General features: G+C 53.6%; 1 protein-coding gene across 2 annotated transcripts in view; it reads left to right on the forward strand.

Annotated features, from left to right (window-relative positions):
* The window catches only part of Sema4d (sema domain, immunoglobulin domain (Ig), transmembrane domain (TM) and short cytoplasmic domain, (semaphorin) 4D), a gene marked incomplete at its 5' end in the record, with an annotated part of 102,572 nt that overhangs the window by 66,220 nt on the left and 11,010 nt on the right, over positions 1–25,342 (forward strand). The window contains 10 exon segments of one of the 2 annotated variants that reach the window (XM_005408877.2): positions 1,636–1,700; positions 11,034–11,126; positions 13,042–13,385; positions 14,644–14,789; positions 16,604–16,666; positions 18,106–18,204; positions 21,016–21,109; positions 21,995–22,108; positions 22,955–23,106; positions 25,091–25,266. In XM_005408877.2, the coding sequence (XP_005408934.1) occupies positions 13,286–13,385; positions 14,644–14,789; positions 16,604–16,666; positions 18,106–18,204; positions 21,016–21,109; positions 21,995–22,108; positions 22,955–23,106; positions 25,091–25,266 (944 nt within the window). 2 annotated transcript variants of the gene reach the window in all.

The following is a 25,342-nucleotide window of genomic DNA, read 5'->3' on the forward strand; positions in this document are numbered from 1 at the left end:
ATTATAACTTGTAGGGTTTTACTTTGAGGAAGTAGGAGAAAGCAGTCTGCACAAAGGGTCAGACCAGTCAGCGACAGGGGCCTATGGGTCACCAAGGAGGTGGGAAGTGTGACTCAGAGCCTGGGCTGAGGCTGCAGGTCAGAGGCTAGGCTTGGACCTGGCCGGAAGGGTGGGGGATCAGGTCTGGCCTGGGAGGCTGTTGGGAACTAGACACACAGGACTTGCTTTGCCCCACTGTCATCTGTTCCTACCATGAGGTGGTGGCAGATGTGGCATGAGTTGTCCAGCCACCACTGGGCCCTCACTTACTGAAGTGATGAGGGTTAATTACTCCGGAGGAGAAGCTTTCCAGCTTCAGAATTCTTGGCATTTGCTTTGTTTACTTAACACTCCTTTTTGTGAATCCCTTTTCCCACTGAAGTGTTTCCAGGGGACCGTGAAGCCCAGTTTGAGTAGGTCACTGTGGGGCTCTCTCAGACTGCCTCTGGGTGTAGGACTTGTCCTCCAGTGGCCCCGTTGCGGCATCCAGTGCCTGTGGGCATTTCAGTGAGAATAGCAATCCTGGGTGTGGGGCCTGTCCCAGGACCCTCTTGTAGTACTAATGGGAAGATACGGCCCTCAGGACAGCCACTGACGAGGGTCTTTGGATGGGTCTCTGGCAGCTGCAGATCGCTGATGAATGGCGATCATTTACACGTGCTTCCCATTTGCTGACACCAAGTGGTGTAGGAAGGAAAGGGGCAGGGGGTCGGGGTGTCCCCTGTCCCTCCAGGAGAGTGTCTGGCTGAGCTGGCTTCAGGAAGGAATGGTGATTGTGTGTGCTAGATCAGCAGCAGTCCTGCCCGCCTGGCAAAGAATGCGCTGGGGCTGAGGTCAGCCGATGTGGGCTGGTTACGATCAGGGGCCACAGTGTCATCCTGGCCACCTTCTCAGCTGCCTCCAGTCCTGCACCAGCCCTCCAGGTTGGCCAAGCTGATTAGATAAATCTTCTTGCTATTATTGTTTATGTCGCCAGGCTCAGCGAGCTGTTTGGAGGGTTCTGTCCCACACTTTACAGGGTGATACATATCCCAAAAACCTTGCTGCTCCCTGGTGGACATCTCTCTGTTTGGTTTAAAAACTACTGCAGAAAGCAAAGTAAGGCCTGGGATGTAGCTCCATGGCAGAACGCTCACCCACCATGGGAGAGGCTGTCGGTTGAAACACAAGCACCACAGGTGCAGGAAAAGGAGGAGGAGCATTGTTTGGTTTGTGTCCCAGTGTTTCTTGGCTGCCTCAGGAAGATGAGTAGTGGGAGATTCCTATCTGAAATGAATGGACAGTGAGAGAGTGCTTTCCGGTACCTGAGCTCTGCTGCCTACACGTGGGCTCTTGTTCTAATGCTAATTTTGCAGGGAGGCGGCTGTGGTCAGGGCTTTGCCCTGGTGACTGGCGGCTGCACTTCCCTTTCAACCCGGGGGCTGGCTGGCTTCTGGGCACCTCACTTCTTGGTGCTGGGGAAGGACGTTGTCTCTTGGGTCCAGAATTTTAAAAAGTGATAAGAATTTATTTTCAGTATCTTCCCAGAAGTGATGCTGGGTTCGTGAGCTCACGGGAGGAATTTGAGGACTTACTGTGGTCTCCCATTATTTTCAGAGTGGAGGTTTCTGAGGACTCGGGGCCAGAAGAGGGCGGAAAGCCTACAGCAGCACAAGACACAGGTAAATCATTCTGTCCTGGGCCCTCCGATCTGTCTGTCTGGGCCGATGCCCTCTGGCAGGTGGTAGAGTGCCACCTGCATGTTCCCTGAGGCAAGAGTTAGACTTGTGCCATTCTGTGGGGGTGGAGGGCCCAGCCCGGAGGCCTTTCCTCTTCTCTCCTCCTGATTCATTTTCCCAACTCCCCTCCTCTTGTCACTCGTGCCCAGCTGTCCTTGCTCCTGGGAGGGGACCCAGGCTGCCCGGCTCCTCAGGGCGCACTGGCCTCTAGCGGGGTGGCAACAACCTTGCTTTTCTCCCTTGAGGGGCAAAGAGAAGTAGGTGGTGAGATACTGTAAGAAAGGGGCTCTAGTGTCATTCATGGGATGTGGACCATTTCATGCTTCATCTTAGGTATTCTGAGCAGTGTAGTTACTTTTAGAGCAAAGTGAAGGAAGCAGCATAATGGATAGAAATTGAAGCAGAGGCCGACTTTGTTGTCCCCTCTCTGTGGCTTTCAGGGGTGGTGGAGCAGGATTATTTGCTTGCTCTCAGAAGACACACACACCAGGTGATACTCACACCAAAGAAGCCCGGCCGTGTGTGACCTCAGCGAGAGTGCCTTGTGTTGCTGTGCGAGTCAGAGACACCTCGCACATTGGATGCGCAGTGGCTGGTTGTGCACCTTTTAAAAAAATAAATTACCTTGTATGTTGGGTGGGGGCTGTTTTTCTTACCAGTTTATGAGAGCACTCTACAAGGAGTTCTAAGAGTTGGCACTTCAGTTACAGGTGTCATTTTCCTCGGGTCTCTCTCCCCGCTTAGATCATTTGTCTTTGATTTTTGCTGCTTTATTTTAGAGAAGTGTCTTGGAAGCTTTAGCTGGGGGCAGTTGCAGGCACAGCAGTGCACACGGTACTGTGTTAGTGGTAAGCGTTTCTGTGTCGAACTGGGGAGGCGTGGCTCTTCCTGTTGGTCTCTGTGATGCACTGAGTATATTTAAGAAAGCAGTGCTTCTCGTTTCCCATATACAAGGTGAGGAGCATGCCAGGGCATATCAGTGAGCGAGGGACACCTTAGCATGTGGAGGAATGACACCAGTGTTTCATGTCATCAAGGAGTTCCTTCTACATTCTTGGTGCCCTGGCTTCAGTGTCACACAGTTGAGCTGTCATTTTTTTTCCGTTTTTGCAGTACAGTATGTCCCCAACTTACAAATGAGTTCCTTTCTGGGAGAATGTTTGTAAGTCAAATTCATTCTGAGTCCAACAAAGTGAGTCTTAGACAGTGCACCTGTGAAAGTTTGCGGCTTGATCGTTCCGAAGTTGGAGACTTACTGTACTGGGGATTGAACCCAGATCTTCACACTGAGCTGCATCTGCAGCCCCTTTTTCACTTCGTATTTTGAGATGGGCTCTCACTCACTGAGTTGCCCACATTTGCCTCAAATCTAGGATTCTTCTTCCTCAGCCTCCTAGAGTGCTAGGGTGTATGCCGCCAAAGCAAGCTGAGACATCAATTTTTAATGAATAAATGGATTTTTGTTTTACAAAAGTCATATAAAAACATAACTCACTATTTAAAATACAAATATTAAAAAGGGCATTTCCTGGCCATCCCCCTCACCCTCCCCACAGATAACCTGTCAGCAGTTGGACATGTGTCCAAGCTCACACATGTTGATGTCTGCATGTCCACATGTGTACGGGTATGCACACTTCTGTGTCTTTGTGTGTCCATGTCTGGTGTCCATGCCGTGTATGTGTGTGTCCATGCTTGTCTGTGTCCTTGTGTGCCCTCCCACCGTATCTACTGTCTGTATATCTGTGTAGACTGACATCCTCACCACATAGCTTGGTCCACTGCGCCCTGGGCTCTGCAGCTGCTTCCCATGGAGAGCCTGTGGCGAGCCTGTGGCTGTCTCTACACCAGGCCTCTGCCCCTGACAGCTTTATGTCTTCATGGTATGCTTGCCAACTGCCCCTAGCGAGCTGCCACCCTTAGGTATGCACCTTGCTATTGCTGCACTGTCTGAAGGCTGCACCTGAGCAGTGCTAGGTGGTGTATGGGAGAGCGGGACCCTTCCCGTGGCCCTCAGAACTGGCACCCCATACCCTTGTGGCACTGGCCAGTGGCAGTTTTTCAAATTTCTCTTTTCTGTGTGGTAGCAATTTCTTTAATGCAGTTAAATCTTGGAGTTACAAGATGGAAAAATTAACGGTGCAAATAAGTCAAGGCAGGCTATACTTCATTGTATCATCTTTACATGATTTCACCCTCCCCATAGGTCACACACTGGGAACTAAAAGTGCTGGTGATTAAAGCGCTGTGTCACTGACATTTTATTGACCCAGCCCCATGTGCTCTGTCCCCTGGCCTTCTGGAGATTCTCTGCCGGATGCACTGTGTGGTTGGGCAGCCCTGGGTTGGTTGTGGTCTTCCCAGGCTCAGGCTGCTGTAGCACCAACTGGGCAGCTGATAAACAATAGACATTTTGGTTTCTGTTCTGCCGGCTGGAGGTCTAAGATCAAGACGCCGGCAGAGTCTGTGTGTGGCAAGGGCCTGCTTCCTCACTGGGCGATGGGCCTTTCTCTCTGGGTGCTCATGTGGCAGTGGGGTGAGGTAGCCCTCTGAAGCCTCTGCTATGGGGACACTAACCCATTTGTGACCTAATTACATGCCCTGTTGTCACACCTCGTCTTTACGCTCTTGATGGATGTGTGTGCATCCAGTCTGCTGCCCTGTCCGTGCCGTGGTTCCCTCCTATCACAGCACTCTGAGCGCCCAGGTTGTAGTGTGGACAGGAGTGAAAGCAGGCCTGAGACATCCCACTGTGCCTTGCTTGTCCCTGCTGGCACAGTCTTGGTCCAGCACAGCGCAGCTATAGACCAGAGTGCCTCCTCCAGGGTCAGAGTGCAGGTCTCCAGCAGTCCGCTCTGCAGCTGCTGGGTTGTGATGTGGGGAGCTCCTGAAGCTGCCCTGGGTCCCTGAAGGACGGGCTCTTTTTGTGCAGTGTGCAGGGAGGTGGCATCAGCACCATAAGGGGATGGGAGGGAGTGCAGGACTCACGCAGGTTGAGTGCCAGACCCCAGCACCACAGGATGCGGTTGAGGAGGGCCATGCTGTCTCCTCCCTCGCATGTGGCTGCCTGCTCCTGGCTCACAAGGGAGGTGTAGTAAGCACATCTACCACTGTCCCGACTGTGACCCCACAGTGCCATGGGGGTTCACCACCCTGTGTGGACAGACCAATGGGACAGGAGACGAACAGCCTCCTCCAGGTGGGGTCCAGGCAAGCGGTGATGGCCATCATCAGGTCAGCCTGTCCATAGCCCTCCAGCATGCCCTCTCCCAGAGTCCGTGGGATGTGGAATAGGCCGCTTTAGTGTCAGCAAGAGCACTGACCCTTCTGAGTATGAGTGACCAGTGTCCCCTCAGTGACCCAGCCCTGATGCCAGGTGCCAGTGAGGAGCCAAATCTAAGATTCAACATTAGATCAGAATTTGTATGCTGCATTGAGTGACACACACATGCATACACACATGCATGCACACACACCTATACAGAGGGACACATGCAGGAACCTAGAGTTACATGCACGCACGCACAGATGCATATTGTACCTACACAGGTGTCTAAATACAGATACTCACACTTACAAAGATGCACACACATGCGTACACATGCACATTGATACACATACACTCATCACTGCACACAAATGTGAACGCACACACAGGTCCATGCAGGCCCGGATGTGCATGTACACGCCCACATGCACACATACACAAAAGCCACCTGTGTGACTGGCCCCACCTTTCTCAGCTGGTCACTGGTACTATGCTTGACTTTCAGGGCCCTTGAGCTGTGGAGCTGCTGTCTGTCTGACAGGCCTAGGCAGGCAGGAAGGAGGGACTCAGAGCCCCTGGGGCTGATTCTCCTGACCTTTCGGCTGGTGCGTGTACTCCTCAAGAGCAGCACAATCGCACGTACCCGGTGGGAGCGGCGTTCATAACCTGTCTCTAGTGGGCTTCTCTGTCAGGTCCTTCCCCAAATGCAAAGTGGGACAGCTCTGCACTGTCAGCACAGAGTGGCCTTCGTCAGCCGCACTTCCCAGTGGGATGCACTGTCCTCTCAGAAATGCTTGAGAACACAGGGGAAGAAAGGTTGATTTAATTTAAATATGAGGAGTAAGGTGACCGGACACCGTGTTGGTGGCTGTGAGCCACTGCTCCTGGAAGACACTCTGGTGGCAGATCTGTGTGGGGAGGGCGCGTGCTCTGCTTTGGACTGATACCAAACAAGGAGTGCTTGTTGAAGAAAGAAGCGTGGGACCGTTTCGTGTCACGGAGCTTGTGGCCTGTCCCTCAGCCCCTGTGGTTTGGGCCTGTCCTGACCTTTGGTTCCTGGGGTCATGTGATCGAGAGGCCCATCTGGGCCAGAGCCCACCGGGCAGCGAGGGGTCTGCTCAGTGGTGAATGGTCTCGCTACCAGCCAGAGCACACTGGGGGCTCCCGAGGCCGCCTGAGCTGGCCTGGTAGGGCAGTGTAGGGAGAGGAGATGCTTTTCCCTGTAAGCAGTGTGATGAACAGTTCTGGGCCAGGCCCCTCGTCCAGAGCTGCTGGCGCCCCCTGGGGAGGTGTGGAGAGTCACGAGCTGTTCTCCGCATGCGTCCCCAGGGCAGTGCGGCCATTGTGCAGTCTCAGTGTGAGTGCTGGCACAGGGTTTATGTGGGGTCTCTGCCCTGGGGACTTTGTTTCATGGAACACTCTGTTCTTAGAGTCTCTCCTGCATCCTCTGCTGTGACCCTTGTATCATAACAGAACTTTAGGGGTTCCTGATTTGGCCCTACCTCAGAAGGGACTGAGTCCTGGAGATGCTGCCAAGTCTTTACGCCATCTGCTGTGGAGCAGAAGAAGATGAACAGTGGGGTGGGGGAGGTGGAGCAGAGGATCACTGCAGGAAGGAGCTGACTAGAACTCCAGGGAAGACTGTCCCTAGAGTGGGAACAGCATGTGCAAAGGCCCTGAGGTGCTTTGTGGAGGGGTACGTTGTGCTGGAGGCATGAACTCACGGGTAACAAAGCTGAGTCCCTTGGCCCCACAGCCCTCCAAGAACTGAGTTTCGTGTCCTGCTCAGCATACTCTGCTGCTTAGTGAGCGATCCAGTTTCCTGGAAGTCTTGGAGGCCTTATAAAACAAGGGGGCAAAAACTGTGGGGGTCTTGGTAAAACACTGATGGGCCAGGCGTGGTGGTGCCCACCTGCCTCCTAGGAAGGAAGACCTGGGACACACTCCTTTGTTTGGTGGAGCTGATCCTTCAATCCTTTCTGAGAAAGGGTAGACGGAGGTTAAAAAGTTAGAGAGTTGAGGTGTAAAGTGTATTGTTGTGCCCCGTTCATACTGGTGGGTACTCTGGCTAAAAAACTCTAGGTGAATATTGCCTTGTCTAGGACTGCAAGGCATTGTGGTGTCCCCACGGTTTCAGGAAAGCTAAAGTAACTTCTTCATGACCTTGTAACCTGTGTCTTTCCCAGACACACTCAAGATCTTCTCTTGAGGATCCTGGGCTCCCGGACTCCTTTATCATAGGCAGCTAAGTTAGGTAAAAATATAGCAGGCAGTCAGACAGGGCTGGGTGCCCGAGGGAGTCAGTACGGAGGAGTGCATCAGGGCTGTGGCGGGAGGCACGTCTGAAGGTTACCGTCACAGTGGCTAGATTTGCATGGTTCCCTAAGAGGTACTCAGAAGCCTGAGATTATTGGCGTCACCATTTTGAGAGTTCCCATTATTTTGTTGGGGGTGGATCATCCTCTCCCACTGACTAAGACCATTAAGACTAAAGATAAAACTAAGACTGTGGATTATTGACCAAGGTTAATGATGTCGCCCATCTGCCCTTACTACCATTAGGTCAATATTTCCTAAATGACTCTACTTGCAGTCTTACTGGTCGATCATAATTTTGACCCATGTTGTAGTCACCTCATGACTTTGCTCTGTGAAGCTTCCTTTGAGAAGTGGGCTCACTGCCAACCCATTTGTGACCCCTCCTGTCTCTCAGGATCTGTTCCTGTTCCCCATTCCTTTTCCCGGTACATTTCCTGCTCTTAGCCTCCGCTGTTCCTTAGAATTCATTCTTTGACTTCGGAGAGCACAGATGGTGATTCTGATGCGCGTTTCCCCCACATCACCTTGGGAGGCCGAACAGCAGACAGCACTCACTCCTGGTGCCGCTGGGCGCTCTCATCTGAAAGCATCTGACCTTCCCGCATTAATCCTTTATTCTTTCCCTGTGAAGTCCTCAGATTTCGCACTCTTTGCCAGAATGGCTTGTGAGATGTGGGACTGCAGCATCCAGTCCATCTCCAGCTTTCTCCTTTCTTCTCTCCCTTTCTAAGCTCCATCACGTTGTGTGACTTTGTGGGAAACCTCGACCCCCGGCTCGGGCTTCTTCCATCCGCAGGCTGCTTTCCAAGCTCCCTCTCGCTCCCCCAGCCGCTTCCTTGACAGCCTCTTCACTCCAGCTCTGGCTGCAGCTCTCTGTGGCACATGTGTCAGTTGGCGCCGGCAGTGCGTGACAGCTGTGGGCAAACACAGCCAGCACTAGAGCTCCCGCTCTGCAGGTTTATCACAGTTAAACAAGTTAATTTAACACTGAGGCGAGGAACTCGGCTCCTTACTGCCTCATATCTGTGTGCTGTCTGTTGTGCATCTCCTTGTGTGTCTGTTGTATCTGTGTGGCAGAAGTGGACAGTAGCCCTCCTGACAGCATGTGGAGAGCGGTGGCAGTGTAACTCCACAGCACAGCTGCCCCCGGGAGAGCCGCCTGTCTACCTGCTGGGCATTGCGCACCGTTTTCTTTCCAGCTTCGGAAGTTTGTCCACATCCCCTGGGCTGTCACCTTCTCCTTCTGTTTCCATCCTTGTGTGTGTCACTTAGGTGCCATCTCACTGGACTTAAGGAAAGAACCAAGGTCTTCTCGGTGTTTTGGCTTCAGTGTCCGGAGAGAGGAACCTTTGTTTCCTACCCTGGCTTCTGAAGCACATCCGGGCCCCCAGGATGGGGTGCAGAGGGGGGAGCTCAGCATGCATGGGACCCCTCCCCGCAGAAGGTCAGGCTGTGTGGTGTCTGGTGTGACAAGAACCATGCTGTCCTGGGGCTCACATCACTGCTCCAGGCCGGGGTCAGGCTCATAGGACCTGCACAGGCTATCACTGTTGTCTTCTGCAGCACTGGGGGCTCAAACCCGGGGCTGTGCGTGTGCTGGGCAAGTGCTCTGCCCTAGCCAAGCCCCGCCCCTTGGTGCTTGTGACGTACTTCAGCTTTTTCAGTTGTTTGGAGCAGAGGGGTGTAGGGATTCCCACAGAAGCTCCGACATCCAGTCTCCTTTACACAGAGTCATCTGTGTGTTATAGAGAGCGCTTCCCAGTCCTCCTCGCGGCCCAGGAAGTTTATATTTGCAATCCCATGAAACGTTACTGGAATTCTAGTAAGTTAATTCCAATCTACCACTTCCAGTGCACCCCATGGCGAGAATAAAGACACTAATAAAGACACTAACGGTAGTTATGGGGAGCCAAGGGGCCCTAAGTCCAGCCGTGATGATGGCCATCTGGAACAAAGGGCTACACCCAGGACCGAACCCAGATTTTATTCATTTGTGAAGAAGGGACTGGCTTGAGGATGAGTGACTGTGAGAGTGGCTGGAAATACATGAGTGCCATGAGCTAGGCTAGGTAGGAGGCCTGAAATCACCTCTGCCATATGCAGAGAGATAATGCAGAAGGAGTAATCTGCATAACTCAGTTGAGATAGCGTGTAATGTTTTGGGGTGAGTGCTTCAACTCTGATGTGTAATCTTTGAAGCCCCAGGAAGTCATAGCCCCTATTCCCAATGTTTGATCCCAGCTGACAGCGTGGAGCATTGGCTCACACATCCTGCCTCATCCCGGCTCACTCAAGGGAGCAATAGGGGGTCTGGGAAACACACCTGCCATCTCCAAAGATTACCATCAGCACCTTGGCTAGACTGATACGCATTGCTTAAAGCCAACTGAAGGGATAAGGAAAGGGTTCTAGCCAGCTCAATATGTATCAATACATGGAAATAGGGCCAGGCTCAACCAAAACAGAGGCAATTGCTCCTCTTTTAAGGAGAGTCGCCCAGGTGGTCTTCCTCAGTGTGTCACAGGTGGTGATCTTGCCTTGACTCACACTTGGTTTGAGCAGGTGTCTAACGTCATGCATCTACCCACAGAGGCGCAAGCTGCGTGTGTTGTGGCCGGGACAGAAGGGTTAAAGGAGGTGGAGGGCGCTCATCCTTCTCTGTGGGCGTCTTAATTGTCATTGGCAGCGTGGCTTTTATTCTGGGCGATGCAGGTATCAGTGACTTTCACGAGGGGAGCGATGCAGCCTGCTTTCCAGTGAAAACCTGACTCTGGCTGCTTCCGCTGTAGTGAATGGATCGAAGGGCGGTTGCATCAGTTTGGAATTGAATCTCTTGGTAACAAAAATCTGAGAGCAGATCATTTAGAGATTAAATGTTTACTATGAAACAGTGGAAAGCAGAAAGCAAGTGCAAAGTTTCCGCTGTGTGGTCAGTGGGTTTCCACTTGGCCTTTCATAGGATGACACCCTTATTTTCACATTCACAAGATGGCTGCCAGAGCTCCAAACATGAACTTTAAGTTCCCAGCAAGAACAAGAGGAAAGGCTGAAAGCAAAAATACAGTTGCTAGGTGAATCAGCCTCATTTAAAGAGCTTTCATGCAATTCCTGTCTAATAATTTTCCTTTGCAGGTCTTTGGCCAGAGTCAAGATTGCTTGGGAATGTGATGAGCTAGCTGGGCGAGCCACTGGCCCTGGGAAGCTTGGGATTACTGAGGAGGGACAGGAAGTTGGTGATCTGTACCATAGCTGGCAAGAGTGAAAAGCAGAGGCTGCTCAGGAGGTCAGGGCACCCAGTCAGGGAACCAGCAGCACTGGTGGAGCAAGCGGCTTGGGGCGGCAATGTGATGGGCACAGCACTGTGTGCCTGGCTCCCCCATCCTCAGGGAGTGAGGTGGGGCACCCAGCTCCAGGTCAGCGCACAGTGCCCAGCCCTCCTTGTGCCCCCAGACCCCTCTTGCCCTCTGTCCCTCTGCGAGCTGTGCAGATCCTGAGCTTCCCACCCAGGCCTCTCGTGCCCACATTGGGGCCATGCCCTGTGCAGGGTGCTGTTGTGGCTTGGGTCATGAGGGACACATTGGTGTCCTGGTTGGGGACGCCGTGCGAGCCCAGTCCAGGGCACAGACCTTCCTGTCCGGCATGGTGGTGCTCAGCTCAGGTCAGTATCATGTGGTCCTGTTGTTTTGCAGTGAACGCGGCATGTGCTGTCATCCTCCTTTCTGCCTTTCTGAAAGAGTACTTGGTAGCATTTTATTACAGAGTTCTTCTAAACACACAGCAGGGTGAGCAGCTGGAGAGTGAGCACCTGCGCCTGCCCCATGCGGTCTGGCTCAGCGGCTGCTCCCGAGGCAGACTCTGCCCTGCGTCTGTTCACATAGCCTGTGCCTCCCCCATGGCTGGATTTGTTTGTTTGTTTCCAGTTCTAGGGATTGAACCCAAGGCAACATCCTCAGCCCTTTATGACATTTTTTTTTTCTGAAACAGGATCTCACTGAGTCGCCCAGGCTGGGCTTGAATTTGTTATCCTCCTGCCTCAGCGACCCAGAGTGCTGGGATCACAGGTGTGCACCACTCTGCCCACCTCCAAAGCTGATTTCTACCTGAGGGGTCTCATCTGACTGTAGACTTGGGATGGGCAGGCCCGAGGAGCTGACTTGGAGATGGGCTGTGGAGAGGACATGGCTTCCCGTGGTTCAGGCCCCAGGACTGGGCCCAGGCTGTGTCATACACTGTTGCCTCATACTGCCTGGCACATACTGTTGCCAGTGTTAGCGTGGGGCTGCAGGTGGTGGCTCCCTGGTATAAGAGCATCACCGTGGCCTGGACTCCCAGGACCCCTGCTGCCCAGCACCGCAAGGCCCTGCATGCAGGATATGTTCATGAGCTCAGTGTGGGTGCCTGCGTCCACTCGAGGACAGCACATTCCTGCTTCCTCGTGTGGACGTGCTCTGTTCTCAGCTTCCTGTGGCATCTGGTATCACTGAGAGTCAGCGTCCCTCAGGGTGCTGGGGCACATGGCTCCATTTCTGTGGAGAGCTGTGCTGGCCAGAGCCTCACTCACCCTCAGTACCAGGGGTAGTTTCCCTGGGGCAGAACCAAAAGCTGGAAATGATGGCCATCGAGTCCACCAGCCCTCAGTAGGAGAGCCGAGCCCGGCGGACACAGGGACAGGGTGTCCTGACTTGGGGAGCTCATGATCACCTGCGATGAGACCATGCAGCTTGGTGGGTGCTGGGTGAGTGTGGGGGAAGCACCGGGCCGAAGAAGCACACATCTGGCAGTCTGGTTGCTTCCACAGCCACCTGTCTTCTCCTCCTCTGCAAGATGGGCAGGCGACAGGCTAGGGCTGTACTAGGAGCCGGGCCGGGCGTGGCAGGGTGCTCAGAAGGGTTGCATCCAGTCTCACAGGGGCCTCAGGGTCCTGGTGGGGGCAGATAATGAGGGAGCTGCCCTGGGGCATTGGAGTAGCTGGGGAGGGGAGACTGAGTCCCCGCCCAGCCGGCCAGTTTCATCAGTGTTGTGAGCCGTGCTTTTCACGAGGTGTGGCTTCTTTCTAGACAAAGCTGAGTCCCTGACTGCCATTCCCAAGGTGTGCATGCGCCGTTCAGTAGATTGGAAGCTAATGCAATGGCTTCAGGCTACTGTGTCTCTTCAGCCCAGCCACTGCTGTGTGGAAAGGCCTCTTGTGCACATGTTCCTGTGTTCTCCTGAGCACATGTAATGTGTGTGTTTATATGCTTGCACGTATGAGCATGTGCACAGATCTGTGTGCGTACTGTGTGCATTTCAGCTCTCTGTGACAACCCCATCTTCCTGGGCCATTTTTCTCAGTGAGCATTATAGGGCATGGACAGTCAGAGTCTCTAAGCTGCCTGAGACTCAGCTTCCGTCCCCTCGCTGCCTGTGGGATCTGTCCTGTCACCGGCGTCCCCTCCACCCACTTCCCTCTCCGCCTGTCTGCCCTCCTGTGTGGGGCCACTGGGTCCAGGGGGAAATGCTGGCTCCTGGTGACTGCTGTGTTCCTCTGTGTGCACTTGGGGCGGAGCTCTCCAGCGGCCTCCCAGCTCCTAGGCCCCTGGGTGCTGCTCAGTGCTGGACCCTGACAGGATGGGACAGAAGTACAGTGGGGGCCGTTGAGCATGGGGCAGCAGGTTGCCCCACATCCTGACCCGTGACCCCTTCCTCTTCCTTCTCCAGGGCTCCTTCAGAGGCTGCGCAAAACCGCAGTGCTCTTGGACGAAGGTGGAGGGAGCAGCCCGCGTCTCCCCTGGCAAGCAGGGCAATGTGGGTTCTGAGGGACCTTACCACTCACCAGGTCTGCACTGTGCTGCTGCCGCTGGCCTGCAGCCTCTGAGCGCTGTCCCTCTGACGCCTGCCACAAACCCCTGCTGCCCATGAGAATTTGCTGCTGGAGACCCTGCCGAGGCCCCCACCTGTGAGGATGTACGGCGCTGCCGCGGAGCTGCTCCCAGCCCTGGCGCTGGTGTTTGGGGCAGCAGTGGCATTTGCGCCCATTCCCCGGATCACCTGGGAACACCAAGGTGAGCTGGTGCCAGGGTGGTGCTCATGGGGCTGTCGTGACAGCTGCTCAGAATGCTGGGATGGGTACTGGGCACACTGGGGCATGAGCCAGTGGCCCTGCAGGGAGCCTTGGATGGGTGCTCTGGTGTTGGGAGCCTGCAGGGCCTGTCCAGCCCTCTGACTGGATGTCCCACCTCATCCTTGTTGTCTGAGGCTGCCAAGCACCAGGTGAGAATCTGCCTGGGCACCAAAGGAGAGCCAGAAGTACGAGAGGACGGGTTGTGTGTCCAAGGCTGGGGGTCAGGCCAGTAGATCGCATTTCCTGCCCGCTGATCTCGGCTTAGTTTTTCCCTCTCTTAAGAAATGTGTGCTGGGATCCTGGTCTCTGGCTTGGAGGACGGAGAGCTGAGCAAGGCGATGCTTAGTCAGGACTGGGAGCGTGTGGTACAGACTCACGAGTCATGCTCGCACAGAGGCAGGATCTGCAGCCTACGTGCGGCTGCCTTCCGCCAGACAGAATCAGAACAGGAAGCATTAACGTGGAGGACAAGTGCTGGACCTGAGAAGGGAGAGGGAGACCACCAGCCCCAGCTTAACTGACCCCTGGTGCAGACACTTCATTCCAAAGGATCAGATTCGGAAGCTCACTTGTTAGTGATTCTCCGGCACCCCTGTGTGCTTGGCACTGCGTTGGGTGCTGGGTAGTCAAGTGGGATTTATATTTGCAAGGACTCAGTTCATTGTGCACGGATATGGCAGAAGAAACGAGGGAGCTTTGGTGTGATGTCAGTTCTGTGCCAATCGGTGCCAGGCGGCCTCAGAGAGGAAAGCCCCAGGTCAGACTCCCGGGGTGGTGGGCAGGATACAGCAGGACTGTGCAAAGGCCCAGAGGCAGTGAGGAAGGTGCCACCAGGGCAGCCAGTGCATGAAGAACCAGCTCCTGAAGACACATAGATAAGGGGTGGCTGCACAGATGCGGTGCTGGTTGGGTCTCTGGGGCCACTGAGTTGGCACTGGACCTGGTAGATCCTGAAGGACAGAGGGGAGTGGGGCCCAGTCTTGGGATGTGGATGCGTATACATGGGGCCTGTCCGTCACATGTGCTTGGTGGCTGCGTTGTCACCTGTGTTGCCACCTGCCCTGTGGCCTCAATGGCTGCACTGTGGGGGCCTCACCACATGACTGCGCTTGCTGTAACTGAGATAGGGTGTGTAGGCTTGGAAACAACTGCTTCTTTTTCCTCTTCTCCCTCTTTGATGGTGCCCTTGCGTCCTGCAGAGGTGGGGCTGGTGCGGTTTCACGAGGCTGGCATCTACAACTACTCAGCCCTGCTGATGGGCGAGGATGAGGGCACCCTGTACGTGGGTGCACGGGAAGCCATCTTTGCAGTGAGCGCGCTCAATATCTCCCGGAAGCTGCATGAGGTACGTCCTGTGTTCCACAGGTATTGTACAGCCCACCCCGAGCCTCGGGACCTCCTTTCTGCACCTGTGTCCATCAGCCTGTCTCAGAGTACCTACCAACAGCTCACCCGAAGACTTTCCTCTTTTCATCTCTTCTTTTTGAGTGTTTTTTTTTTTTCGGTGGTGCTGGGGGTGGCATGCAGGGCCTTTTGCGTGCTCAGAGAGCACACCAGAGCTGCATCCTCAGCCCCTGGTCCGTGTCTGACTCTCAATCATCCCATCCTTGGCAGCACAGCCACTGGGTGGCTCTGGGGCATGGTGGATGGGTGACTTTTCTGCAATCCTAAATCAGGCTGTCTAGGCTCACCGTGGACATTTCCTAGAGCTGAGCTCTTGCTTTATCTTTAGTTTCATGGCCTCTTGTATTTCTTAACTTTGTCTGACATGTAAGTGAGCTTCTGAACCTGATCCTTTGGAATGAAGCGTCTGCACCAGGAGTCACTCTAAGCTGGGGCTGGTCGTGTCCTTCTCCTTTCTCAGGTCCAGCACTCATCCTCTGAGCCCTGACTCCATGTGGTCACATGAGCAGAAGGGTCTGGGAATTGTGGGCACTGTATGCCCAGCATAGATGCGCCTCTGAGAGCCATCACTGTGGTCCCTCGTTCTCAAAAGAGAAAATGGGCGCCCAGCCAGGCTCGGCACAGTTTGCCTTCCCTGTCAGGCAGGTGATCGTTGAGGTGGGACCTTGCCTGCTTCTCTGTGTCTTCCTGGGACTTCACCGCCATGCACATACTGTGCGGTGTGTCTGTGCCCGGCACAGTATAGACCCCCAAGGGGCCCCCCCCTCCCCACAGAGCTCTGTGCTTCCTGACCACTGCACCCCAAACCTTGTGTGGGTTGCTGAGGGGTGAAAAATATCCCGTTATTGTCATTTTAGCATCAGTTTCAGGACCTCATGGAGAGGCAGCAGCACTACCATCACTAAGAAGGCTGCTGCCCTGACACAGTGCTGCTAACTGCATCCCTGTCAGCCACCAAACACGGGTCTCTGGCATAGTGATTCTGCCATTCATTGACTGTCAGTGTCAAGACACTGTTTTAAAGTCACTTTTTAAATAACATGAATTAATTGTAGGTATCAGTGGGGTTCAGCATGCTATTTGTGTGATGGTGTCCAGCACACACCCTTCCCAGCCGCTGGTAATCACTCTTCTACTTGCGAGTCAGCCTCACTTAGCTTCCTGCACCTTGGTGGTGGAACATGCAGGGCTTGTCTCTCTAGATCTGGCTTATTTCATTCAACAGGACGCCTGCAAGTTCCATCCACGTAGCTGCAAATGACAGGATCCCATTCTGGGGCTGAATAATACGCCATTATATATGTACACACTTTGTCTTTATCCATCCATCCATCCATGGACAGGGTGTCTTGGCTGGTCCCATACCTTTGGTGGTTGTGGGTAATATGAGGTTGCTTTTCAGTGCATTCGGAAAAAGGCTTCAGAGTTTAGCTTCTTGCCACATAATTAAATTCTCCCACTTGCAATAGTTTCACTGCTGTTGCTCTTTGTGGGGATAGTGCGACTGTGGGAAAGGCTTTCTAGGCCCTGTGTGTTTCTGGTAAGGATCAAAGAGCATTCTGGAAGGGCCAGGTGCTCCAGGGCATCAACATCTCTCTGCTCTCCAGCCTCCCTCCTGGTCTGAGCCTCTGTCTGCTCTGGAGACACGTCTGTTCTGAACACCATCACACAGTTAATAAAGTGCATTTTTTTATGTCTGTAGCTCTTCTTCAAAGGAGAATACACAGTGAAACAGACTCTGATTACCCCTCACAGGTGTACTGGGAGGTCTCAGAAGACAAAAAAGCAAAGTGTGCAGAGAAGGGGAAATCAAAACAGGTAATTCCTGCTGCAGCTGAAGACACCCACCTGCATCTCTTGGTCGCGGAGACCTCCTGGTGCTGTGCGTGTGACACGCAGGCCTGGCCCATGAGTGTCTGGGCAGTGGCAGTGAGCCCAGTTACACCGTCACGGGGCATCTGAAAACTTCTGTTCCTGAGGATTGGGATTAGCATTAGCAGGGGCCAAGCAGAGTGGGCATTCAAGAAATAGTCCTTCCTTTGTGTGAATTGAATCTATTCAAAAAATTTTGACTGAGAAAACAATTTCTGATGCCCATTGGCACATGGTGTGAAATTCAAGGTTTGTTGTGCTGCCTTCCCGGTGAGCAACCTCAGGCCAGAGGGGTTGCTAGGTTGGGGGCATTTGGCACCTGTCTGCCCCACAGCATGGAGCCCATTCAGGGAGGGCTGGCAGGATGCTCCCCTGACCACCCACCGTGCCGCCATGCCCTGCCTGGTGCTGGGCAGACGTTCAGATTCTCAGACTCCGGAGCTCAGGAGTCCAGGGTTATTGGTGGTGACAGCTGACTCATGATAAATTTCAACATTTGTTGACTAGTTTTGAAACCAAAAAAATATTTTTTAAAAGCCTGAAGAATTTGTTTTGCTAAACTTTCTTAACAAGGTATTGAACCCCTTTGCTGAAGTGCTTGCCTCTAAATCCAGCATTACCGTAGGAAATACAGGGGTCAGCAGGCATTGCAGTAGAAGCACACGTCCTGCAGGAGTCTGGAGCTGAAAGGGACTTGGCCCTGTGCTGCCCTGTGTGGAGGGTGGACAGCAGACCACCAGTCCAGGACTGGGAAGAGCAGTGTGAATTATATCCGGGCATTTTAAAACTAGTCAGCAAAAAGACTGCGCTAATTTCAGACTCTAGCACCTATAATCCAAGTCCTTTTCTGCCAAAAATAGCATGTGGGTTTTTAAATGGCATCTTGGTGATGCACAGCTGGCTGTACCCCCTTTTCTGGTCAAGCTTCTCTCCCCTCCAGTGAAGCCAGGGCCTTGAGAAACTATTTCCAGTCCTCTGTGTGTGCAGGGAGTGGAGGGCAGGGCCCCTTGAGAGCCAGAGGGGTTCTGTGTGGTGTGCACTTGGGTAGGCTTGGCAGCAAGGAGAATGATTTGTGTGTTTGGCAAGTTGAGTGTGTTTCTTTGTGTAGAGGGTGTCCCTCGCACAGTTTGAGGTCGCTCTCATTGCTTTGTTGTGTGGCCAGGGCTGAACTGGGATTCTGCCCAGCACCGAAACAGCCTGTGGGCTCTGCAGAGCTGAAATTACATAGGTCAGCATGAGGGTCAAGGGTGTGGAGCTGTGTCAGGGAGTCAGTGGCCCCTGCACCCTGTTCAGGTACCAGGCCTGCCAGTGTGAGGTCATGGTGTGGACAGTGGCCAGCGCTTCCAGCTGGACAGCTGCTGACAGGCTCTTTCTCTCCCTTGTAGACAGAATGCCTCAACTACATCCGAGTGCTTCAGCCACTCAGCTCCACTTCTCTGTACGTGTGTGGGACCAACGCATTCCAGCCCACTTGTGACCACCTGGTAAGACCTCAGACCCCTGTGCCCAGAGAGTGCAGGTCTGCTCAGGCAGTGTTTGGAGCTGCTCAGCCCCAGTGAAGGTGCAGGATGGGCCACAGCAGATGTTCTGAAAGGTGTGCTGCTGGCAGGTGCACGTGCCCGCTGCCAGGATCCCAGCTCCTCACCGACGCCTCCCTTCTGTGTGTTTGGAAAGGAAAGCCTGGCTTCCTTTGGTGGGGGCCCAGGCCATGGGGCAGTCAGGCCTGGCTCCTACATGGGGTGTGTCCTTGGTCCGTACGCTGGCAGGTCTTGGAGGTCACTATTGGGTACTGGCCCTTGGTGTACATACATCCTGTCACAGAGCTGCCCCATGAGTTCACCTTCTCTGAGTAGTTAAGAGACCCCTTCCCTCCATCCTCTTGAGTGGTGACCCTGCCTCCGGGCGTGGGTCCTCAGGAAGGCTCTTCCTCACTCCTTGTTGCCAGATAGAGGGACATTAGCCTGTTGCATCTCATTATTTTAGGAGAGGTTGTTTTTATTTAGATGGTCAGATAAGCAGTTTGATGACAGAGAGGAAGAAGTGTTTTAAGTAATGACTGGAAGTAAAGCATACTTTCCAGTGACCATCCCCTGGACTAAAGGAGAACCTGACACATGTAAAATACGCTGGGCAGCAGCCATCCCGTGTGCTGGGACACAGCAAGCCCTCAGCGCATGCTGGGGTCTTGGGCAGTGTCCGACCCTGTACTGTGCTCAGCGAGTGGGAAGGGCACACAGTGTGGTTATGCCAGACAAGGGGTGAGTCACATCCGGGCAGGATGGCAGGGTTGCGCAAGCTTCCGTCCTGCTGTTCGGACAGTAGTTGCCAGCAGGTTACAGAAACCCCGCATAGGGGAAGACTAAGTTCTAAAGCTTAGAACCCAAAATTGATGGAAGTTAAAAAAAAAAAAAAAAAAAACATATTTTCCAGGGTGGAAGTGTACCTTGGTAGTAGAATGCTTGCCTAGTGTGCAAGTGAACCTGGGTTCCATCCACAGCTCAGGAAAAAAAATTCTAATTTTGGGTCAGAGAAATAAGACAAAGTATGAACTTACCAGAAAATGGCGTAGGAACTTGGTGCTCACACACAGATGTCTGGAGTGAGAGCCACTGGCCATCTGGACCCACAGATGCTGGCAATGGAAGTCGTTGCTGCAGGGGAGCCCCAGTCTTCCGTAATAAGACTGTCAGTCCTCAAAGGGAGATGCTTCTTTTTGTATAAATGCAAGAAAAGCAAAGTACAGTTGTATCACAAAAGCTGTGTACATCAAAGGATTTCCTGGCTAAAGTCTAGTTAATTGGAAACTTACAGCACTGGGTTTCCCAGGGACATGTCAGTGGTTGAGGTAGGGGGTAGTGTATTTCATTTCAACCTAGACCTACAACTTTGGAAAAATTTAGCAGAAATATTCCAACCTGCAGAAAAGTCAGTCATTCCTATGTAAGCTGAGGGTGCACACTTGGGAGTACGTGTTTTTGTGCATGCAGTGTGTGCTGGCTGAACTATAATCCGTGATTCCTGAACACCTTAAGAATAATGAACCAGGCATGGTGGTGCACACTACAGTCATGGCTGCTCAGGAGGCTGAGGCAGAAGAATCACACTCTGAAGCCAGCCTGGACAACTTGGCCAGACCATGTCTCAAAATAAAAAGGCATGACATCTTCCTGCATAACCAATTTCCCCATTGTAGCTAATAAAACAACCAATAACTCCAGGATCATACAACCTCCTGTCTGCATCCAGGTTTCCCCATTGGCTCCAGGCATCTTTTAGAGGTGTGATGAAGCACAGGGTCACCCCCCTCAAGTTTCCTAGCCTAACAGAGGACTCTGAATTGCTTGAATGAGTCTGTAGCCTGTTGGAGGTGCAGGGTACAGCTACTCAGGCACCCCAGGCTTTCTGCTTTCTGGCCCCAACTGGCAAGAGCCTTCCCAGCAGGCTCCTCTCCAGGGCTCTGCACCACCCACCCTGGGTGCACCTTCTCACCATCCTCTGGAGCTCCAGGCCATGAGGGCGGGCTCAGGGACCTCGCTGTCACTTTCCCTCTGCTCCCTGGGTTTCCAGCAGGCCCGTCCCCAGCGCGGTTCTTTCCTTGCTGGTTTTGCCTGTTTTCATCCTAGATGCCTTTACACATTTGTACATGGCTGTTGTATTTTCAGAGATGGAAACACGCTACCTGTCATTCTGTGGGCATGACCCCCAATTCAGCACTTACTGTTGAGCTGTGCTCTGTTGTTGCCTGTATGAGAGCTTTCCAGTGCTTTTATGTAATAGCATACTGGTCCATTTTCCCCGTGGCAGCCTCGAGGTCTGGCTAGTGAAGAGAGCCTGTCCCCAGGTGGAAGCACGGCCTGCAGCTTCTCCTGGTGCAGCTCGATTTTGCCTTTCATATTCAGCTTGTGGATCCATCTGGAGTGTTGCAGTGGGGGCCCCACTGTTCTGTTCTGTGTTATCTGCTCCTTGGATAATCCCTTTGGTCATGATACGGAGGTTCCACATAGGGCTTCTGGTCCCTTGCTTAGTGCGTCCTGTGTATGGATCCCTGAGCCTGCTTACAGCTCCCAAGTCGTCAGCAGTGCTGCCTCCATTCTGCGTATGAGTGAGCAGAGGCTCTGCGGTCTTGTGTAGGTTGGCCAAGGCGCTGGTGTACGGGCCCAAGTCGGACCCATGTGGCTCAACACCCATTTGTGCACCCGGTAAAAGGACCAAGGGTCTTTCAAGAAGAGTGAACCTGCAGAATTCAACAGTACCGGCTCAGATGTTTGAAGTATTTTTTTTTTATTCAACTGTAGAACTTAACATCCTTTAAGTTTCTGGGGAAAAATGAAGATGGCAAGGGAAGATGTCCCTTTGACCCAGCACACAGCTACACGTCCGTCATCGTGGGTGAGTCTGTTGCTCAGGCTCCTTCACCCCTGCAGTTTCTGGCTGAGGTTGTGTCCCAGACAGGACACTCGACCCCTCTTCCCTGCTCTGTGTGTAGCATTATCTGCCACTGTAATACATGCATGTCCCTCTGTGCAGATGCATTAGCGAGAGCTTTTGAACCACCATTCAATGGGATAACTGGCCACTGCTGTGGTTGCTTGATGTCTGCCACTTCTGCGTTGTCCCAAAGGAAGACACTGTCCTGCCTGACAATCAGATTAGCAAAAGAGCCACCTGCTGCCACCGTGCAAGGCCCTTGAGCACTGGAGGCTGGTGGGCCGGGAACCCTGTAGCCCCAGTAGTTTACTTAGGACCTTTTGACTTGGCAAGGGTCACCACCATTCTCTCACAGTCAGGACAGTGTGCAGTGCCTCGCAGGAGTCAGCACTGGGTCATAAAGGAGGCTGTGTGAGCTGATTCTGCCCAGGTCAGGCTCACGCAGGTGCAGTGGGGCTGTGCTCTGGGATTCACAGGTCACAGTCACAAGTGCAGTCTAGCCTTAGGATATTTGCCACTTAGCTGGACTCAGGGTTGCGCGTGTTGTAAATTAGGATAGTCCGTATTCGCACCTGTTGTACTGGATACAGAACATTCTTGCTTGGTTTAGTTATTGTCCCTTAACTTGTAAAAGGCAGCTGAATGTGGCACGGACAATTATCTACATATGCAAGACAGGAGATGAAGACATGCATCCCACAAGCCTGGAGGTTATCCTCCCTTTATACAAGGGCAGGGGCAGGGGGCGAGAGCTTTTAAAGAGATAATATTGGATGACTGTCCCCATGTTGGTGCCATAGCCACAGGGGCTGACCCCATTTTCCTTTCTCTTCCTGGCTGCTGCAGATGGAGAGCTATATTCTGGGACGTCGTATAATTTTTTAGGAAGTGAACCCATCATCTCCCGAAATTCTTCCCACAGTCCTCTGAGAACGGAGTATGCGATCCCTTGGCTGAATGGTAAGAAGCACAGCCAATTGGTGGAGGGCTTTGCGCCTGGGCGTGTGTGCAGTTTTATTTCTCCATTGTCACTAAGCTGTGAAGATCCCAAGCTCGAGTCAACCCCAGGGCAGTGAAGAGTGCTCCTAGTACTGCTCAGGGGCCACTGGGGTCCAGGGATGACTGGTCTGGTTTATTCTCTACTAGCAGAGCATTTTTTAAAGCTGCTTTTACCCCAACCCTGAAAATGGGTTTGGGAGACTTTTTAATAAAAGTGGGACTCTGGTGGTACACAGGGCACTCAGAGTAATCAGATTGGCATGTGGTGCAGTTTCCTGTGTGATATTAAAGTGCAGATTCGTGCCTAGCCTCCAGCGGCTGGGTAAATGGGGCCAGGGCTCAGTGCCTTGTTACACCAAGCCACACTGACTGCAGGCTGCTTATGAGGGTTCCCCCCACCGGTGCTGGCCAGTGGGCCCCCACGGTTCTTCAGAGCCTTTTGCTCAGGGGCAGATCCTGTGTCTTGAGTCAGGGCACAGCTGACTGCTCCTTGATCAGGCAGCCAAGGTGTCTTGGACAGCTGTGCCGTACTTGGAGTGTGTTCAGGGCCCGTGTTGGATCCCTGCAGCCCTGAGTGCCTCCCAGGCAACCCCCCACCCCAGCTCTGTGGTGGACGAGGTCACCATCGGGAACAGCTCCCAGAAGCCGAGGAGGGCAGCACAGAGGAGTGGTGTTGTCTGGGCTCAGCCCCGTCACTGTTCCACGCCAAGTCAGACTCTGTGGACGTCCTTGTGGGCCCTGTTCGCCAGCCTGCGACACCACAGGGTGCGGGCGGGGGTGGTGACAGTCTGGCGCGTCTCTCGGCAGAGCCAAGCTTTGTCTTTGCCGATGTGATCCGAAGAAGCCCAGATGGCCTGGAGGGTGAGGACGACAGGGTCTATTTCTTCTTCACGGAGGTGTCAGTGGAGTACGAGTTTGTTTTCAAGCTGATGATCCCACGTGTCGCCAGAGTGTGCAAGGTGAGCCCCACAGGGATGGTGCCACCCCCACCATCAGAAACACCGCTTTCCCTGCGCTGTGTCCCGCCATGCCCAGGCACCCCTGGTGACAGGGCCTGTTGGCGCCTGGCCTTCCTTCCTCTGGTGTCTTGCGCGGCGTAGGCACCCCAGATGTGACCGCCTGACTTGTAGTTCTTGGGGAGTCTGGTTTTGATGCTCTATCCCCAGACCTCCACATGCCCATGGGCTCCTAGCTGGACTTGGAATCTCTAGAGTCTGAATCTCACTGTTGGGCTCCTCAGGGAGCCTAAGAGGGCAACGATGACCGACAGAAGTGCCTCGGGCAGAGCCGGAGGTGTGCAGTGGGCAGTGTTGGGACAGGGTGCCAGGGCGTGGGCACCACAGAGGACACACAGCAGCAGTCGCTAGCAGCTACTCTGGGGTGGTGCACACGCCCCCCAGGAGTCCTTAGGTGCAGTGCTCCGTAGCTTTCTTGTGCAGCAGTTGCTATTTAAACACTGTCACGTTATAGAAGCAGGGGTGTCACAGCTGCAGCACACCAGTGCTTGGACAGCCCTCCCTCAAAGTCCACACACAGTGCACAAAGTGGCCACTCTGTACTCCAGCATCTGCTCTTGCTTTATCAGCTGCCCAGGCCATCCCTAACCAGGGCTCCTGTGGCTGCCTTGCTGTGTACCTCAATGACCTGGAGACAACTTCACAAGGGCCTCAGTGTCTGGGGTGTTGTCCAGGGGGTGTGTGGAAGGCAGGGCGCCTTCAAAGCCCTGCAGGCAGCAGGGCTCAGAACCCTCCTCCTTCCTATGGCTTTGGTCCAACAGGAAGCTGAGGCAGACTGCCTTGGACTTGGCGTGCTGCTGGCCCTGGGGCCGGCAGGAGCCTCCGTGAACAGGCTCCAGATGGAGGCCGCAGCCCTGCAGATCTCAGTGGACTCCTGCTGTCCCTGCAGAGTCATTTGTTTTCCTACAAGTGTGGTCGCTGCTGCCCAAGACCAGTGAGCAAACCCAGCTCCTTGTCCCCCACCTGTGCCATTGAGCCTTTGGCCACTCCTGAGGACTGAAGGCCAGCGAGGCCAGTGGCTGTGGACATAGTGCGACTGTAGTGTATAAACATTACAAGGAAAGTGAATTCTTTTATTAAAAATACTTAGTTCTCCTGTGATGGCACAGTAAAAATGAGAATGAAGTATGTTTTCATTGGTGCAAAATAAGTGAGGACTTTTGATTTTCTCTTCCTCTGCATTCAGATTTCCTAGCTCAAGAAGACTTGTCACTCCCTGTCACAGGGTTGCCCACGGCCCCAGCACGGGCCTGTGTTTCAGAGCCGAAACACAGGCTGTGCATAGAACTGTGTCAGCTGTGTATTTCTTCCTGTAACTTGTCAGTTAAATGTTAGCATGTGACTTACCAATTAGACAGAGTGAGAGATTAGCAACAGTGACTTAAGGGTAAGATAGACTGGCTGTAATAATGCACTGCAGTAAAAGTTAGGTGGATGGCCTTTCTCAAGAGTCAGACTACTTCTGGATTGTGACTGAGTGTACGTGGCTGCAACTGCAGAGGGTGCCACTGCAGATAAGGGGGACAGCTGGTTCTGTGCAGGCCGCACAGCCAGGTGCCCTTTATAACTGTCTTCCAACACCCGTGCCTTAGGAGGTGCTGCAGAAGGGCCCGTGAGGTGAAGGAAGGATAGGATGGGATGTCTCCAGGAGGGACATCCCGGGCCCCATGGCCCCTGAGGTGGGCTGCAGCGCCTTCTGGCCACAGGGCACATGTTGTCGGGACCACAGGCAGCACAGGTTACAGCTGTGAGGGTAGCGGCGTGGTAGGGCTGTCGTGGCTGTGATGTCTCAGCTGTCCTCACAGTCCTCCAGTCTGTCTTGTTTCTGCGCCAGCTTACTCGTGGCACTGAGGTCTCGGACCTTCGCTCTGCGGGGCGCCGAAGGACGTCCTCCACTGCACTGCCATGTCCTGTCTTGGGCTTTCAGGGGGACCAGGGCGGCCTGAGGACCCTGCAGAAGAAATGGACGTCCTTCCTGAAGGCCCGGCTGATCTGCTCCCGGCCGGACAGCGGTCTGGTCTTCAATGTGCTGCGGGATGTGTTTGTGCTGCGGGGCCCGGGCCTGAAGGAGCCAATATTCTACGCACTCTTCACCCCGCAGCTGTGAGCAACTTCGGCGGGCAAGCAGGTGGGTGGGCGGGGTGCGCCCTCTGCAGCCACCACCCTCCTCACTCCTACG

The sequence above is a fragment of the Chinchilla lanigera genome, unplaced genomic scaffold (assembly GCF_000276665.1).
Source record: "Chinchilla lanigera isolate Chin_1 unplaced genomic scaffold, ChiLan1.0 scaffold00114, whole genome shotgun sequence".
Classification (NCBI taxonomy): Eukaryota; Metazoa; Chordata; class Mammalia; order Rodentia; family Chinchillidae; genus Chinchilla; species Chinchilla lanigera.